The sequence below is a fragment of the Castanea sativa genome, chromosome 2 (genome assembly GCF_040712315.1).
Source record: "Castanea sativa cultivar Marrone di Chiusa Pesio chromosome 2, ASM4071231v1".
In the NCBI taxonomy this organism is placed as follows: Eukaryota; Viridiplantae; Streptophyta; class Magnoliopsida; order Fagales; family Fagaceae; genus Castanea; species Castanea sativa.
In genome coordinates this window covers 24,793,054-24,810,293 of record NC_134014.1, presented here as the reverse complement: position 1 = coordinate 24,810,293, position 17,240 = coordinate 24,793,054, and the positions used below count along the sequence as shown (strand labels likewise).

The 17,240-nt window shown below is 37.5% G+C and overlaps 3 protein-coding genes, 1 long non-coding RNA gene and 1 pseudogene across 5 annotated transcripts; all 5 read right to left on the bottom strand.

The window, feature by feature from the left end:
* Nucleotides 1–673: 673 nt before the first annotated feature.
* LOC142624148 (uncharacterized) lies at nucleotides 674–3,178 on the bottom strand. Of its 2 annotated transcripts, none has more exons than XR_012842292.1 (4): nucleotides 3,080–3,178; nucleotides 1,007–1,107; nucleotides 840–925; nucleotides 674–725 (listed from the first exon to the last, which is right to left on the bottom strand). It is a non-coding gene; the product is annotated as an uncharacterized LOC142624148 (long non-coding RNA). The 2 variants fall into 2 exon arrangements; XR_012842293.1 differs by having other exon boundaries at nucleotides 840–896.
* Nucleotides 3,179–10,037: 6,859 nt separating this feature from the next.
* On the bottom strand, nucleotides 10,038–14,067 carry LOC142625110 (protein STRUBBELIG-RECEPTOR FAMILY 3-like; annotated as a pseudogene).
* Nucleotides 14,068–14,252: 185 nt separating this feature from the next.
* On the bottom strand, nucleotides 14,253–15,292 carry LOC142624424 (uncharacterized). Its single transcript, XM_075797988.1, has 2 exons — nucleotides 15,206–15,292; nucleotides 14,253–14,996 (listed from the first exon to the last, which is right to left on the bottom strand). The coding sequence occupies exons 1-2, from the start codon at nucleotides 15,290–15,292 to the stop codon at nucleotides 14,253–14,255; spliced, it is 831 nt and encodes a 276-aa protein (XP_075654103.1).
* Nucleotides 15,293–15,319: 27 nt separating this feature from the next.
* LOC142625109 (serine/threonine-protein phosphatase 7 long form homolog) lies at nucleotides 15,320–16,232 on the bottom strand. The gene is made up of 4 exons (XM_075798811.1): nucleotides 16,201–16,232; nucleotides 15,958–16,110; nucleotides 15,707–15,797; nucleotides 15,320–15,598 (listed from the first exon to the last, which is right to left on the bottom strand). The coding sequence occupies exons 1-4, from the start codon at nucleotides 16,230–16,232 to the stop codon at nucleotides 15,320–15,322; spliced, it is 555 nt and encodes a 184-aa protein (XP_075654926.1).
* Nucleotides 16,233–16,286: 54 nt separating this feature from the next.
* LOC142625108 (serine/threonine-protein phosphatase 7 long form homolog) lies at nucleotides 16,287–16,935 on the bottom strand. Its single transcript, XM_075798810.1, has 2 exons — nucleotides 16,825–16,935; nucleotides 16,287–16,721 (listed from the first exon to the last, which is right to left on the bottom strand). The coding sequence occupies exons 1-2, from the start codon at nucleotides 16,933–16,935 to the stop codon at nucleotides 16,287–16,289; spliced, it is 546 nt and encodes a 181-aa protein (XP_075654925.1).
* Between the last annotated feature and the right edge of the window lie 305 nt (nucleotides 16,936–17,240).

Sequence of the window (17,240 nt, the reverse complement as noted above, 5' to 3'; positions counted from 1 at the left end):
TCTTAGTACCTAAAAAATTACCTTAATGCACTGGAAACCTAAAAAATTACCGAAATACCCTCAAAACCTATAAAATGACCAAAATACCCCCCAAATCCTCTAAAATTATCGAAATACTTTTAGAACCTAAAAAATGATCAAAATACCCTTGAAACCTAAAAAATGACTAAAATGGATCTGAAACCTAAAAAATGATTGAAATATCCCTGAAATCTTAAAAATGACCAAAATACCCTTCGAATAGAAAATGTTTACAGAAAATGCTATAGATTTGACACAATTTTTTGGGAACTAGTATACGAAACCAATACAATTTTCTATTGATAACCCTTGCATCATTACATAGTGTTGAGATTGACCATAACATTTAATCTGAAGCTCCCTTGAGTGCATGAAAGCATGATTTGGCATCCTCTTTCACTATGATGTTATCGCACCTACACTTTTATCTTTAGTACAAACTACAAATGTCAAAAATCAAAATTGAAGGTTGTGTATTATTTTTTTTTTGATAGGTACAATGCTCTTGTTTGCTAATAGATAAAGACTCACACACACTTAAACAATGCGTTGTCATTTGAGAGACTGAAAAAAAAAAAAAAAAAAAAAAATCCAATAGCTTTATTTTTTAGTGCTTTAAATAATTTAAAACGTTGTTGTTTATTATCCTTTGAAAGCACCAGCTCTGCTGCCAACTTGTATCAAAAAAGTTCCAACAAGTCCTCCTACAAATAATGAGACATGTAATTAGAAATTATTCCATAACAATGGAACCAAATCTTAATATAATTCTCTCTTCTAATATAAAAAAAAAAGAAACATAAATTTATTCGGCATACCTGTATAAGTGCACCAATATTAAAAAAAGAATTCTGCAAGGAAGGAGCCACAAGAACCTGCTTCATAATGGATATCAAAAGTTGTCCTGCACAAATATTCCGTTAAGATGGATATCAAAAGTTGAGACATTAGAAGAGCTTTGTATAGAAAGTGGTTTTACACTTACATAACATGAATTCCCTTTCATCTTTGATGTAGTCTTGAATTCTTAGGGTTGCTTAACTTACCATAAAGGCATAAAGTTATAATCCAGACTTTGTTTGACATCTATAAAAAAAAAAAACATATAAATTCATTAAATTGGAATTTTCTATGTGCTAAGTTGAATGCTTGATGGTAACCAAAAAATAATAATAATAATAATAGATAGCAGTCAAGGAAAAAGCATATAGTTATAAAGAAGACGAAACTACACTATTGGTCCCTGAACTCAATTATTGAAACCAAGTTCCTTGTTTTATTCTAATTTCTTATTTTTGATATCTGTTATTTCTAGGAAATCAGTGCCCCTAGAAGAAAATATTGTTGCATAGGGAAATAATTTGGCAAGGAAGAACTGAACACCAATGCTTTCTCATAACAATATTATCCTGAAGAGGTTTTTCAAAACCAAGAAAAGATGCATTGTTCAGTACAAATAGAAGGTGACATTTCCTTGTTCCTTCAAAATCTGAAATTGGTCTCCACTAATTACTAGAGCATCAGAGAAAATCTTCATTTTTTTCTTTTTTCCCATGAAGGTTCTTTCCATTTATCAGACTTCTTCATATTATATGGTTGAAAATTTTCATTTTTTGCACTCACTAGATCTGGAAATCAAAGTTCGTATGATACAGATGTTTGAGAATATATATGTTAGTCCATCTGAATTTTGAAATATATATTAAGAAATTAAGGTGAAAACTATTGTAAAGTTATATGTGATGTGGTTTTTGTGTTGCGTCCTTGTTTTGTTGTTTTAGATGCCTATGTAGTCCCTTTATCCTCTGTTTCTTTTCTAGAAATATGAAGGAAATATTTAGACATATTTCAATGAAATGATTTTTTAGCAAGATCTTTGGCAGTACACCTAATAGCTGGTTTTGGATTTCAGTAGTTCTGAGTTAGGACAAAAACAACTCTTTTGATCTCTGTTAAACAAATTGCCTTTGTTTCACTAGTATTCAGTCTCTAAAGCAAAATGCTAGGATAATATTTCACTTAAAAGGACAACGATGTTGTCGGAATCCCAATGTATTTAGGTTATCATTTATAAGTCCAAAGTTATTGCTAATTCACATAAAAATGATAGAAAGACAATTGTCTCATATCCTTCTATATTTTGTTTCTTCTGGATTTCAGGATTGAAAGACATGAGTTTTGGCATATTGACAATTAAAGAATTTTGGTCTCAAGTTGCAGTTTTTAAATTACTCCAACATCCATAAGAGTAATAGAAAAATATGATACTAAATGGCAAGCTGCAATGGGCTAACAGATGATTAAGTTTTAATTCTTTCCCTAGAAATGTGGCTTCTTCCATGGGCGATTTAGATCCCTGTGCATCAGCCTAAACCTTCTGCATTGTGCCCTTTTGGAAGTAACTATACCACATCTTTATCTGTATTCTTCTTCTTTTTATATTCAATGGAAGAGTGAGGATGGTTTCACCACCCATCCCACCTCCATTATTTAAGGATGAGAATTTGACATTGTTTTCCTGTCTTTTGAGTTATAATTTGTCCCCATTTTTGAACTTTGTATAGTTTCCACTTTCCACTATGTTTTTTCCATTCTAAAATCTTTTATTTATGTCAACACTTGTACTATAAATCAACAATTTCTTAACAGAACTAAACCAACGCAGTTCTGATCCTTACCAGTAGATACAAACCCACAAAAGATCAGAAACAAATCAAACAAAACTCGCAGAAAAATCAGAAACAAATCAAACGAAACCCCAAAAAATCATAAACAAATCAAACAAAATCAACAGAAAAATCAAAAACAAATCAAATGAAACCCACAGAGGCACAAATAAACCTAGACAATCCTATAAATATTTTGTGATTCAGATTTACAATTGATGGAAGAGACAGAATCCATGGCATGCAAACAGATCACTAGGGTTTTTCCCTAACTTCAACTTATATAGAGGAAAAGGGTTAAGAATCAAAATCCCTAAATGAATGCTAAAAGAAATTTAGAGACTTTAGCTTGTAAAGACACAAGGTGCCAAAAAATAAATTCAGTGATTTACCTAAGAACATCAGCAATGAAAGTTGGAGAGAAGAGACGTCAAGATGCGAGAGGAGAACTTGCTTCAGATCAGATTAGATGAGATGCGAGAGAAGCGGAACCAGAACCAGAACCGCATTTTTTTTTTCTTTTCGGTTTTATATGTTAACCTAACTGACGGGTAACTGAGAAGAAAATGGCCCATTAGCCATAACGGTTGAAGAATATAATTAGTAAGCACTTGTTTGGAAGTATATGTAATACTAACATCTCGACTCTTATAGAGTCGATTTTAAGCCTATAAATCGTTTCTTAGATACTCGATTTTCGTGGGTTGATCAGATCTTATGTGGCTCTTTTTCATGTGGCGGCCACCTGGAAATCGACTCTTAGAGAGTCGATTTATATGCGAAGAATTAAATACTACTATATGCTGCCAGTTGGATGAACGGGAACTCCAAGTAGATATCGAGTCTCATAGACTCGGTTTTTAAAAAGGAAAATCGAGTCTCAGAGACTCGATTTTCAATGGTTGGTCCCCTTTCTGCCACGTGGTTAGGGCAGCTTCTTTTTATCATACCATACCTATTTTCTGGGTTCTGCCGTTTGCCCCACCTAAAAACCTAGCAGCTCTCTCTTCCTCTCTCACTCTCTCTCTCTCACTCTCATAGAAAACTTCAAATCAAACTCACCCTCCATTTACACATTCTCATGTCAAGTAAGGTTTTTATACACTCTCTCTAGTTGTTAGTTTTTTTTTTTTTTTTGAATAGTTGTTAGTTACATAGATGTAATGTTAGGGTTTTTTTATGGGAAGTTGTTAGTTACATATATGTAATGTTAGGTTTTTTATGGGTATGTGTCATTAGTTTTTTTGTTTGGTTTGTAATTTTTCTTTATATTTTTTATAGAATGATTTGAATATTTGTGCATTTAGTTTTTTTTTTTTTTAATTTGAGTATGATTAATGAATTTTTTTTTTTTGTTTAGAAACAAATGGTAATGATTGAGTATATATGTTAATGTGGGGTTTGTACATGCATATGATGTAACAAGTTGGTGTATATATGCTAGGCTTTTTTTTTATTTTTTATAAGAAGTAAAAAATACTTAAGATATATATTTGTATTGTTAGGCTTTTATCATGGCTATTTTTGTTGTTGTTTGGTTTAATATTTGTTATTATCTTTTTGTTAGAATGATTTGAAATTTTGTAGTGAGGGTAAGTGTTGTCTTTAGTTTTTTTTATTTGTTTGAGTATGAAATGATAATGATTGAGTGTGTTTGTATGTGATGTGGAGTGAGTATATGCAAATGTGGGGTGTGTTGGATGTAAGAAGTTGTAATTTTCCTACTTTGAGTACATAAAAATGTTTTGTAATTGTGTTAAAATATGTCACTAACATATTACCCTTGACTCTAATAGGTTCACAATCTCTGAAGAATATTGACATAAATGTATACTACGGTGGTCCCCTTTTCAATCCTGAACAGATTGACGGATTCGCATTTCAAGGACCGAGTATCGAATGCTATTACATGATGATACGTCGTAAGTTGAAGACATTGAATGATTTGAAGATGAAAATAATGAAAGAACTGAGTTTGAGCCCTACTTGTTATGACATAAATATTATTTATCGTTACCCACAAGAAGTCCTTCATGAGCGGATAAATTACAAATACATGGCGATCAAAGAAGATAAACATGTAAAGGTCATGTTTAATAGAATCCATAAAATGGCCCAAGTAAATGCTGCTGAGTTGTACGTAAGTTCCGAGCCGCTCGCAGAAGTTGATGTCGAGGAGTTGCAGCAACAAACAACTACATCTTTGCAATTAGACGATGGATGCACTACAATGGGAGGTTACACATTCCCATCTCAAGATTATGCTGCCAATACTAGTGAAACACTTTAACCTCAAGAGACATATTTAGGGGTGGAGGACGAAGATCATTTTGTGAATAATGATGAAAATCTCGATGATATGGATGAGTACGAAGAGAGGATTGAGCGAGGCGACTTTGAGAAGGATGTGGATGACCATGAACTTGCTTCCAATTTTGAAGAGGAAAATATGGAGTGCCATGATGAAGGTGATGCGGACGATGATATTGGTGTCCAGCATGTTACAAATACAACCACTGCCTACACACCTCCTGCCGAGTCATTCTCCGCAAATACTTGGGAAAATATGGTTGATCCTTCACGTCTTCAGATACCATTTGTTTCTACTTGGGAAGATGGGATGCATTTTAATAAAGGGTTGACTTTTGCAAATAAAGAGGCGGTGAAGCGTGCATTGATAATATACGTAGCAAAGGATAATAGAAATTTTATAATCCGGAGGTCGACCAAAACTAAATTGTGCGCCGCGTGCATTAACACCAACTGCAAGTGGTACGTTGGGGCATTCATGAAGGCTAAATTAAATGGTCTGTGGATGGTCACGTCTTATATGGGTCCACACAGTTGTATACCTTTTGGCCTGCAAAGAGACAGTAAAATGATGGATTATAATTTTGTTGCATCAGAAATTGTGGGGAAATTGCGATAAAATCACACTGCTCGTATTGATGAGCTCCGGGGCCACATAGATACTAAGTATAATCATAAGCTCTCTTACTATAAGGTATGGGATGCAAAACAAAAGGCAATTGCTAAGATATTTGGAGATTGGGAGGAGTCTTACCAAAGGTTGCGAAAGTTGTTGTTGGCATACTTGGATCAGGATTCGGGTACCCAGTACAGCTATTGGACCATACCTAGCCCCATAGATGGTACTACGTTACTGCGCTATGTATTTTGGGCATTCGCTCCATGCATTGCTGCATTTAGATATTGCAGGCCAGTGATCAGTATTGATGGGACTCATTTGTATGGTAAATATCGAGGGGTGTTGATGATTGCAATGGCAACGGATGCTAACCAAAAGGTTTTGCCTCTCGCCTTTGTTGTTGTGGACAAGTAGTCAGGGGCTAGTTGGGGGTGGTTTTTAGAGTGTCTCAAGAATTCGATAGGGCATGTGATACCTAACGAGGGCATTTGCATTATTTCTGACCGACATAAAGGTATCAAATGCGCCATTGCAGAGTGGCCTTTAGGTGATGATGGAAAGTTACAGGTACATCACCGATATTGCCTTCGACATGTTGCTAGCAACTTCAACACACACTTTGATGACCCGACTCTAAAGGCATTGGCCTTGAAAGCTGGATATGCGACTCATGACGCTAAATTTAAGTCCATAATGCAAACTATTAAGGATGTCGAGATTAATGCACTGAGGAGGGTAGACCCTGATGATCCCCATCTTGAACGCTATATGCCATACACATATCTAATGAGTGAGGATGTGGAGAAATGGACCCAGTCACATGATGGTGGAAGACGTTACGGGGCAATGACAACCAATATCTCTGAGTGCTTTAATGGGGTACTTAAAGGTGCCCGCGGTTTGCCCTTTGCTACAATGGTTGAGTTCACTTGGTGCAAACTTGTTGCATATTTCCATGATCGACATAAACAAATTACTTCTGATCGCTCTTAAGGTAAGGTGTGGAGTGATTATGCAATGGGGATCTATAACACAAATTTGTAGAAAACTTCAGGACACACTGTGCGGGAATTTAATCATGAAACTGGTGTATATCAAGTGGTTACCCCGTACAACGACCATAGAGGTGGAGGGGGAAACCACAGTCATGAAGTGCGCGTATTTGCTAGAACATGTGGTTGTGGAAAGTGGCAAAACATTAAGATCCCTTGTTCACATGCAATTAAAGTTTTGCAACAATTGCATCTCAATGCGACCAGTTATATTGACCTATGTTACAGTTTGGAGAACGTCATTCACACATATTCACATCAATTTGTGGTGCCAACGTCAGAGTCATTGTGGAGGGACGTTCGCGGATCACGGTGGGTGCCTGACCCAAGTCTATTGCGGGCCAAAGGTCACCCTGTGAAGTCAAGAATAAGAAATGAAATGGATGGGGTACGGCGAAAACGGGGAAGCCGGAACCCAGATTCGGACTTGAGGGAGATTCAACCGAGGCAGCGATGCGGAGTGTGTCATGAAGAGGGGCATAACCGCAGAAGATGTCCCAATTCCCTTGGGGGTTCGACAAGCGGTTCCCGTGGGGCTTCGACAAGCGGTAGTGCTACAAACTAGGCAAGTGCCTTTGTTGTTTTGATATAATATGCTCAGAATCTTATTTGGTTTTTGTTCTTCACATTTAGGAACTAACAACTGCATTTTAATGTTTTTCAGGCGAGCGAAGGCTCGATTTTGGAATGGCATTGTACGTGGGAGTTGTAGTTATCTTCGGTATGGACAAGTGCTACGCGACCATGTTGTATCAGTATGGACAAGTGTTAGGCAACTATGTAACATGGGTTGTATCGACTTAGTTGTTATTTTGTTTATTACTGAATGTTGTTGTAATTGAAGTAGTAGCTATCCATTGTACTCGTTACATTAGTTGCGTTGTGCAGCTTTTGCCTATAATGCCAGCAACCGTACTACTTTGGCATTAGTAGCACTTACTTCAGCAAGTTCAACCACAGGGGCCTTGTTTGAAGCAACGATAGCTAGTTATCAGATTGTATGCCGGATGTACTCTGGTTAAATTTGTATGGTTTGTAGCTAAGAGGGAAACTATACTGCCCATGCCCAGTACATGCCCAGTATGGTCTGTATGCCCAGTACATGCCCATGCCCATGCCCAGTATGGTCTGTATGGTCTGTAGCTATTTTAATCAAATTTCTTGCATTCAATGTACTCTTCAATTAATGTTTGTATACATTGCCCATGTGATGTGTTCTGGATCTGGTTTACAGTTGCAGGGGGGAAGGAAAAAAAAATTCTGGTATACTACTGCAGGGGAAGACTAACAGAAAAAAAAAAAAAAAACCCAGTAGAAATCGAGTCTGTAAAACTCGATTTCTAGTGCAAATCGAGTTACAAAAACTCTATTTGTATACGACTTATTTACGAAAATACCACTGAGATAGAAATCGAGTGTCAGAGACTCGATTTCCACTAGGAATTTTTCCAGTGGCATTTAATCGTAAATATTTTTGAACTCTCTGCCTGGCGGACTCGCTGGTAGGGAGGTCGAGTACTGAATATAACTCGAGTTTCTAACACTCGATTTACAATGTAAATCGAGTGTTTAATACTCGATTTATGTAACTTATTTTTTTATTTTTTTTTAATCGCAGAACTATAAAAAGGTGATGTAACGAAATTCTGCGAAATTCTATGTAAAGAAATAGAGGTGATGTGGAATCTGGTGCATGTCAAAAGAGTGTTCAAAAATAAAAAGGTTTTCTCAACACCTTGAAAATTGTTTAAAAAAGAATTATAGGAAAAATATAATTTATGCACCTTAAAAAAACATGGAATTTGTAGAATATATGGTTGTTCACACTTAATCTTTTATTGCCGAGACTCCAGATAACAATGAAGTATGACAATTACAAAATATCGAAGTATGAAATTCCCAAATAAAAATTTGTTAGCGAGTATTTTATTTTATGCACGATCTTTTTTTTTTCTTCCTTTTTCTTGTTTTATTCCTCATAAAGTATCAAAGTTGACTGTGCATAAAATGGTTGGAAGTATGAAACACTAAAAGTGGGACATGAGATATTTATTAGAATTCCCTTGAATATTATGCTAACCTCCCTCATCAATTTTGTAGAAATTATAGAAGATCTAGCTCAGCTCTACCCAAAATTTTCTTATGATTTACCCCAACATTACCAACTTTTCCTAACTATATTTGGATATCAATGGGACCTTCCCCATAAGATATTTTAATGTGCTTGATTTCCCCTTTGTTTGCAATCAGCACAGGTTGCTCTAGCTAATTGGCCACCCTTTCCAAGTATGATTTCTAGGTTATCTACGGCAGTGCCTAAGGGCATCCATGTCAAGATGTTCCATTAATGGCTAATAATTTATAAAATAAGAAAATCATTATTTTCTAAATTGGATGCTTTGCTCCAGCTTGTGTATGTGGCGTGTAAGATTGACTAATTCAAATACAAATCCTTCAAAAGTTTATTTATTTATTTATTAGATAATTTGATAGTTGAGAGTAGGATGATTTGAATTTTGTATAACTCTGTTAGAAATATCAGGAGGTGTCAATTGAGCCATAAAACTCTTGACAAATCATTTGAAAGTTTAGAATTCAAGAAAACTGGAGAAGAGGATCAAGAACATGAAGCCAACATGAATGGAATGGTTGAAAGGGGCTTCGAAGGAATGATGAGGACAAGATTGCCTTGGAATAGCCAAATTTACCACGCTGGAATTCTCCATTACAAGCCACCATACATTGTAACCATTATTTGCTAGATGGTACATTGTAACCATTAAAAAACAGGTACTAAACATAAAAATAGCATTCAAACGCCACTCATCTCAACAAATCATGCTCTACGTATTCAAATATTTGCGTTCATATTCATGATAAAATCACAAGGCTGGTACAGTTTAAGTGCCAAAAGAAAAAAAGAAAAAATATTTAAGTAATGTGACAACAGAAAACGGCTTAAAGCAGCTCACTAAGAATTTTGAATAGCCAAAAAGGGTAAGTATACCATCTATGACCTTTAAAATTCAAGAAGAAGAAAAAAAAAACACTATTTCTCAACACTACAAGTGTTAATAAAAAAAATAACCATCCACAGTCTATTATGTCATGAAAACTATCTCCACTAACAGCTTCCAAAAATAGCTTTTAACTGAAAGCCAGTCAATATATTGTGAAGAACCAAATTCCTGCAGCTACAATCTATAGAAGCCAGTCTTGTGTACATTGAAGAAAAGATTATCCCTCTGAGAAGATACCCACACAGGTAAAAAAATTCCAATCTAGGAAACAGATTTTAGAAGGATTCCCCATGCCTTCGTTAATTTATTCTGACATTCTGCCTTGTCTTGATCATTCGCTTTAGTGTAGCTAGCCAGAAGTTGCACTCCAACAGCGATAATGGTAGTTGAGGCCCTAATTTACAACTTCAAAAAGAGATAAATCTTAAGGAGCACCAAAAAGTATATATTTTAAGTTTACACCACTAATAATATCATTCCCAAAAAAGAAAGAAAAAAAAAATACAATTAAAAAACTACATGTCATGGACCATGTTAAGTTATTAGCCTCCTTAAGTGCACATGTTATATGGTGAGTGTCTATGTGTGTTGTGTGTTAACTGGTTAATGGTTTGTAGACTACAACTACACGAGCAAACAGCTTTGTTTTGTCACATTTTTTTTAGTTTGATCAAATTCTCAGAAAAACAAATAAACTTAAGTCTTGTCTTAAGTCTTAACTCAATAACTCATAAAGTAGTGTACGTGTTATTGTGTTAGTAGTGTTAGTGTACTTGTGTCAAGTGTCAAGTCAAATCGAATGAGAATTGGCAGAATTGCTTCTTCTTTTTTTAATAAATAGGTCTGTGAACATGTGATCTATTGTGCTTTATAAGCCTATCAACCCGTTTTTGCTTCGGGTTTAAAAAATAGGGGTCGGGTCAACAAATTCTGACCCGTTTTGCTATGTCTAGATTTAACTTGTGCACCTATAGGGAATTGCATTTCTCTTGTCAAGGAAAAAAAATCTGTTTCTCCTAGACCAAAACAATTATGGAAAATTCGGAGGCCAGGAGAAAGTACAGATAGCACCGCAAAGAGTTCATACAGAACTTTAAGAAATCCAGAAACACCCCGGTATACTAATTGTACAGAAATAGCCCTCACCTGTACACATGAGGAAATAATATCAGCAAAACGTGATAATGATTTCATAGGATATGCTCCTTTTAGTGAGGGATCGACCATCCTTGCTAATGCATCAATATCATGTAGCTGAGGAACTGCCCATCTAACCAGAAATTGCTCCCCTCGAGGCCGTGACCTGGACACTTTTTTCAGTGAGAACTGAGAAGAAAGTTTTAGCTGAAACTCAATTAATTCACATAACTGATGGACGAGTTCTGTTGGGTTGGTTTTAGATGGTAAAAGATAAGTGCAGAACACATGCATTCTCTTATTGGGCTGCTAACCTGTCAAATGACTTCCGTCCAGTGAGAAGTTCTAACATTACAACTCCAAAGCTATAGACATCACTTTGGTAAGTATAACTTCAGTTTGATCAAATTCCGGGGCACCATAACCGTAAGCAGTGAGAAGTCATCCAGACAACTGACAATAAATACACCATCATCAACTACACGTTATATAATAATAACAAGTAACAGATTCACAATTCCAGCTTAATTTTCTGTCAAGCATTACCAAATAAAGGTTTCATATGTTTTTGCACAAAATCCATGCACTTTTCAGCTAACAAACCAAAAACTAATAATAACAAATTGGTCAGCTTCTACAATATTCTAACATTTTTCACAATATTGACACATCTACTACTCAGAATCAGGACAATATCTACTTATTCATTCATTGTGGGACATAATATCATAAAAAAGATATCAATATTAGTTTTCTTTTTCACATATTAAAAAGATATAGATACACTCTTGACAAGTTGGTTGAAGGCTATCTCCCCTCTTCACTAAAACTAATATAGTTCAGATTCAAAACTCATGCAAAAACAGGAAAAGAGGAAGAACAACTCTCAGCAGCCACACTCTGCATGACACGAACTCTTGGTGAACCATGTTAGATCTGTGTCCCTTTCTATTTTCTGCTTGTTATATTTTTTTTTTGTAGGTGTGAACGAATAACAAAGATCTACTGAGATAAGCATTATATTGAAATTCCTACCACTTGGGAGCCTTAAATTAATTGGCTATACATCTTTAAAGAAGCTCCAAACATACAAAGGCAAGGAACATCAACTTGTTCCTGTCCTAAAGCCCAGATATTGGTAACCCCAATCACCCCCCTCCCCCCTCCCCACCCCAAAGGAAATGATTTCTTTTCTCTAGTTTCATCTCCCAAAAGATCCAACATCTAGCAATTTCATATTTCTTCAGCATATTTGCCACAAAGTTTTACACTTCCGAAATTTTTCTAAAATTGTTCAATAGCATTCCATCAATTTTCTAATTAACAGAGCTATAAAGCATAAAGTTGGAATCACATGGTTTCAATAACAGTTACAAACATCAGTCAGTACTAGCTTAATTTGTACCACTCTATATGAACAGAAATTAAATATCATACGCACATAATTACCTGACTCGCTGAACTAGACGATAATAGAGGAGCCAAACCACAGTCTGAGACACATAATTCAAGCTTGTCATCTATGAGAAGATTGGCAGACTTGAAATTTCGGTGAACAATGGGTGGTTGACAGATCTCATGCAAATATCTATACCACAAATAAGAGGAAAAATCAGTTTCTAATTGACCAAACACGGATGAAAGAAGATTTCCTCACAAAAATGTGAAATCTACAAGTTGTAATCTCCTTGGTCAGAAATAGAAGAAATGACAAAAAAAACTTGTTTCTGAGCTCCTAGCCCAACATGAGCATTGTATATAAGGAACTAACAAAGTCCATATCTCAAATTAGTTTTCCTTGTGTTATTTGTGAATTATTTGTTCAACTTACTCCAGTGCTCTTGCAGCTTCGAGCGCCGCTTGGATGCGTGTTTTCCAAGAAAGATTCTTTTGAATCTCATCATCATACAGTGCATCATGAAGTGTCCCATTTCTGCAATACTCATATACAAGTAGCCACTGGCCATGCTCAGCACAGTAACCCACAAGCTCCACAATATTAACATGGCGAAGTTTAGAGATACTAGAAACTAGTTCAAAAAAATCCTCATCACTCTGCTGCCCGGAAACTTTAGTGTCCAGTTTTTTGATTGCCAGTAGCTATAAAAGAATTCAGAAATGGAGGATTAACTATTAGGATCTCAAATAAAGATGTGTGACTAGATAATAGAGCCAATGAGAGGAAGAGAGAGGGCCAGGGGTTCAGGGATAGGTTATCTCAAGCAAAGAAGATATACTACATAACTGAAAACTTGGGGACATAGTGGTAAGTTGTTTGGAAGAAGAGACAGCCTTGTAGGTGTTTGCTTTCACACTTAGAGGTGAAACAGCTAGAGAACTCAAAAAAAAAAATTTACTTATGAATCCAATGCTTCTAAGTGATATGAATCCAATGGTTCTAAGTGTCAACAAACTAAGTTATATCCTGCAATACAATTAAACCATATTAAGCCTCATAGGAAAGACTAGCTATCAAATAATACACACACGCACACAAAAACATGTTGGACTCAAGTGAGCCTAGTATAACTGTAAATTGTACAATAGTTGGAATAATTAGCCAAGGTTTTCATGTTTGCTTAGCCTTATCAACAAGCCTTGACGATTTTGAACATTTTAATCCAAGAAGAAAAAGCTAAGCTTAAAACAAACATGAATCTATAAAAATTTTGATTTTCATAATTTAAACACAAAGAAAATCAAAGTACAATAGCCTTCTGAAAAGTCAAGTAGACATGTCTTTAAATTCTGTACAATAGCCTTCTCCAATCCCCACATGCCCAATTGTACAAACACCTCTTTTCCTGTCTAGGTGAGTAATTTACTTGGTGTGCCCCTGCATGACTTTCCTAAGGTACCCATTTTTCAGCAAATCAAACCAACCGCATATTTTTTTTTTGAAAAGAGACAGAAGAGAAGATTTAAATTAAAGGACAATAACTAAATTTTGTACTCTCCCAAGTGTAAAAAGCCTAACCAAAAGCCTAACCAATAGCCCATCCCATGAATGTTGATGAGTTTGACTAGAAAACTCACTTTTGGCAAAGTATTGTCAAAGATATCCTAGTGCAGCAAGGATTGATCAAGGCATTATATGAGATGTCAAAAACAGCAACAACTATATTGGATGATGAATGTGAAAGAACTTGAATGAAGGCAGCAAGAACTATCCATTTGAATCTTGCCTCAAGGGAAAAGAGCTTGTCAAACAAAACCACAGTAATTGTGGAAAAGTTATACATGTGTCAAAGTTGCTTACAAATCAATTGTACTTTCTAGAATTCTTTTCACACTAGCTGCACATCGTCCACACGTCATTCCCTGCCATACACACACAACACAGAAACACAACCAATAATAAACATAAGACAAATATATGAAATATGTGCCTATCTAACATAGAAATCTGTGTCTCTCTTTTGTCTAATTACCTTTTTTGAACTTTACGTCGTCGCGTATAATGAGGAGGAGGTCTTGCATGTCCTTCGTCAGATGCCTCGGGCCCAACATTGTGTCCATGTTTGTGCCCCCCTGTCCCACAAGGAGGTGCCTTTGCTAAGCGTTTCGGCCGACCTCCTGCCTTTGCAGGTAACCCAACAGCCTGCTCAACGTGAACATGGGGTGGGTCAATGCCCGAAGAAGGGCCAATGGATGTACTGTGGGAGGGTGGCTGTGGGTGCATGTCAGGAGGGGTTAGATCAAGACCCAGGTCGAAGGAAGGAATGGGTGACAGCTCAGGAAATGACCGTGGGGTGGGTGGACGGATGTCAGACCTAGGACATGGATGTGGAGTGGGTGAAGGGATGGTGGTGGGGCTAGAGGATGGATGTGGGATGGGTGAGGGGATGGTGGGGCTAGGGGATGGATGTGGGATGGGTGAGGGGATGGTGGGGCTAGGGGATGGATTTGGGGTGAATAGGTGGGGATTGGGGGTAGGGACAACTCTCGGAGTAGTAACAGACGAACGAGACCCACGTCCGACAAGAGGTCTGCTTGTGCTTGGGCTTTGAGTAGGCGCTGCCGCAGGAGTAGCTGCCTCCTCATTCGGGGCCTCAAGGATAGGAGCTTGTACACGGCCAATCTCCTGCACTGCATTTAGCACATCAGTAATGTCCTTGTGGTCCTTGGTGCCCACTGGGTGACGCCTCAACAAACGGGCATATCCTTCAATCTGACATGAAAAAACCAGGTATATTAGTAATTCAATCGATAATAAAATAAACATTGGTTTTGAATTGGTTCTGCTAGTAATAATTGCAAGTTATAGGGAGACCAGGTGTTACCTTTGACTAAATTTAAATTATCTTTTATACGAAGGATGTAGCTAGCACATAGAGTAGACAAAATGCTAATTAAAAATTCAACAGATAGAAAAGTTACCATTATAATCAATCTAGCACCGAGGACATTGATGAACCTCCGAGTTACCCTTTTGTACCAATCGAAGTACTCGTGTTGTGGAGGCATATCACCAAGCACTGCTTCACAATGCTGTTAAAGGCGATTACCCCACTCTGTAATATGCGCAGCATGTTTCCGCATCCAATCAACACCAACCTTCCCCCTCAAATCAATGGCATGAAGCACTGTATCGGTGTCAACATTACGGGGAATTTCTTGGATCATCCCGAATTGACGAACGACATGATCCGATGTATGTTTCTCTACTAGGTGGAAACATACAAGTGGCACCGTTGCCGTCCACACGGCCCTCCCTGCAACGCACCACGGCGGAAGGTCCTCGAATTCAGCTTCATACGGCTGCCACACCACCTACGATAGCCAAAAAACAAGCAACACATTAGGCAACAATGAGGAGGTGTCAAAGTTCACCAAACCTATATCTTGTTCCTAAACATGTTAAATAAGGCATTTTCATACCTGGCCTGGCAACATTGAAGCTATTTGCTCGCAATACCTGTCCAGGAAGATGTGGGCGGGCCTGCTTTTCTTGTTTGGGACCCACAACCACCTACAATCCAGAACAAGGAATCATATTAACCGATATAATTTAGAAAATTTGACACAAAATTATAGTGTATAACCTCTATTTCAAATTGTTTAATATAGACTTAAATAATTCGTAGAAGCTTTGAAAATAAATAAATTGAAGTTATGAGATAGAGACTTACTTCAGGGACAGTGGACCACGAACTGGAGGACCATAAGCATCCACTGGCGGGCCATGTTCAACTGTCGGGCACAAATATGGGAACCTAGCCCATGCCCAATACTGGACCAACAGCAAACACCCACCAATCTGATTAGCTTTCTTATCGCTTGCCCTGCATAACTCTCGGTAAAACCATGCAAGGCAAGCACTTCCCCAGCTATACCTTCGTGGATTGCGAAGGTCTTCCAACTACTGCACCCACATCAGATGCACCCTATCGCCGGATTTGTCCATGAAGATTGTGTCCCCTAGTAGCGCTAGGATGTAGCATCGTGCGTACTTATGCAACTAATCCTCTGTGGCATTAGGCGGCAATGGATTGGCAACAGCTTCCAAAAGTCGTTGGATGAGAATCCTCTGGCCATGAAGTTCCTTTCTCTGATTATTTACAGGTCGGAAACCAAGAAATTCCTCACACACATTCTCCCATTCTTTCTGCGTGCTCCCTGTAATGACCTCGCCGTCAATAGGAAGCCCGAGAAGAACCTCCACATCTTGCAATGTGATGGTGACCTCACCATGTGGCATGTGGAAGGTGTGAGTCTCCTGCCGCCATCGCTCCACTAAGGCCGTTATCAGGCCGTGGTCAATCTCTCTACCCGGGGTCCTAAGGAGTCCCTCCAAACTGAGTGCCTTAATGATGTCAATGACTCGGTCGTCCACCATTGGCTCTCGATCGGAGAACTCTTCAATACGGACACGGCATTTAAGAGACCCTGGATCCTGCACAGAACAAAACCATGGATTAATATATGACAGCAAGTGCGTGTACATTGTATGAATCAAATGTGTGTACATTCGTTAAATATTTAGTGTTGTGCTTTACCTGCCCATTCCAAATAGCTTCTGACCGATGGTTGGCCTGCAACGTCAACACCGACTGGTCAATAGGGCCAGGCTGTGTGTAGTCAATCTGTCCAGCATTTGCAGCAGCCATACTGCACAAGAATGATAAGCAATTAGCACGTAATAGACATTGAAAACAAAAAGAAAAACAGTCTTCTATTTTTTTCCTCATGGACACTGGAATAATTGTAAGCAGGATCCAGCAGCATGTGATGCAAGCCAACTACGAGTTAGACGCCCATACGAGTAAAACAAGTATTGCACTGTTGTGTGGTAGTTCTATAGGCAGAATCGAATATTGTGGTGCAAGGAAGGAGGCAGGATACAAAGGGTAGCTTGCATTCCCACCTTAGTCACTTTCATTTGACTTGAAGTCAATGCCTTCTTTTACACCTT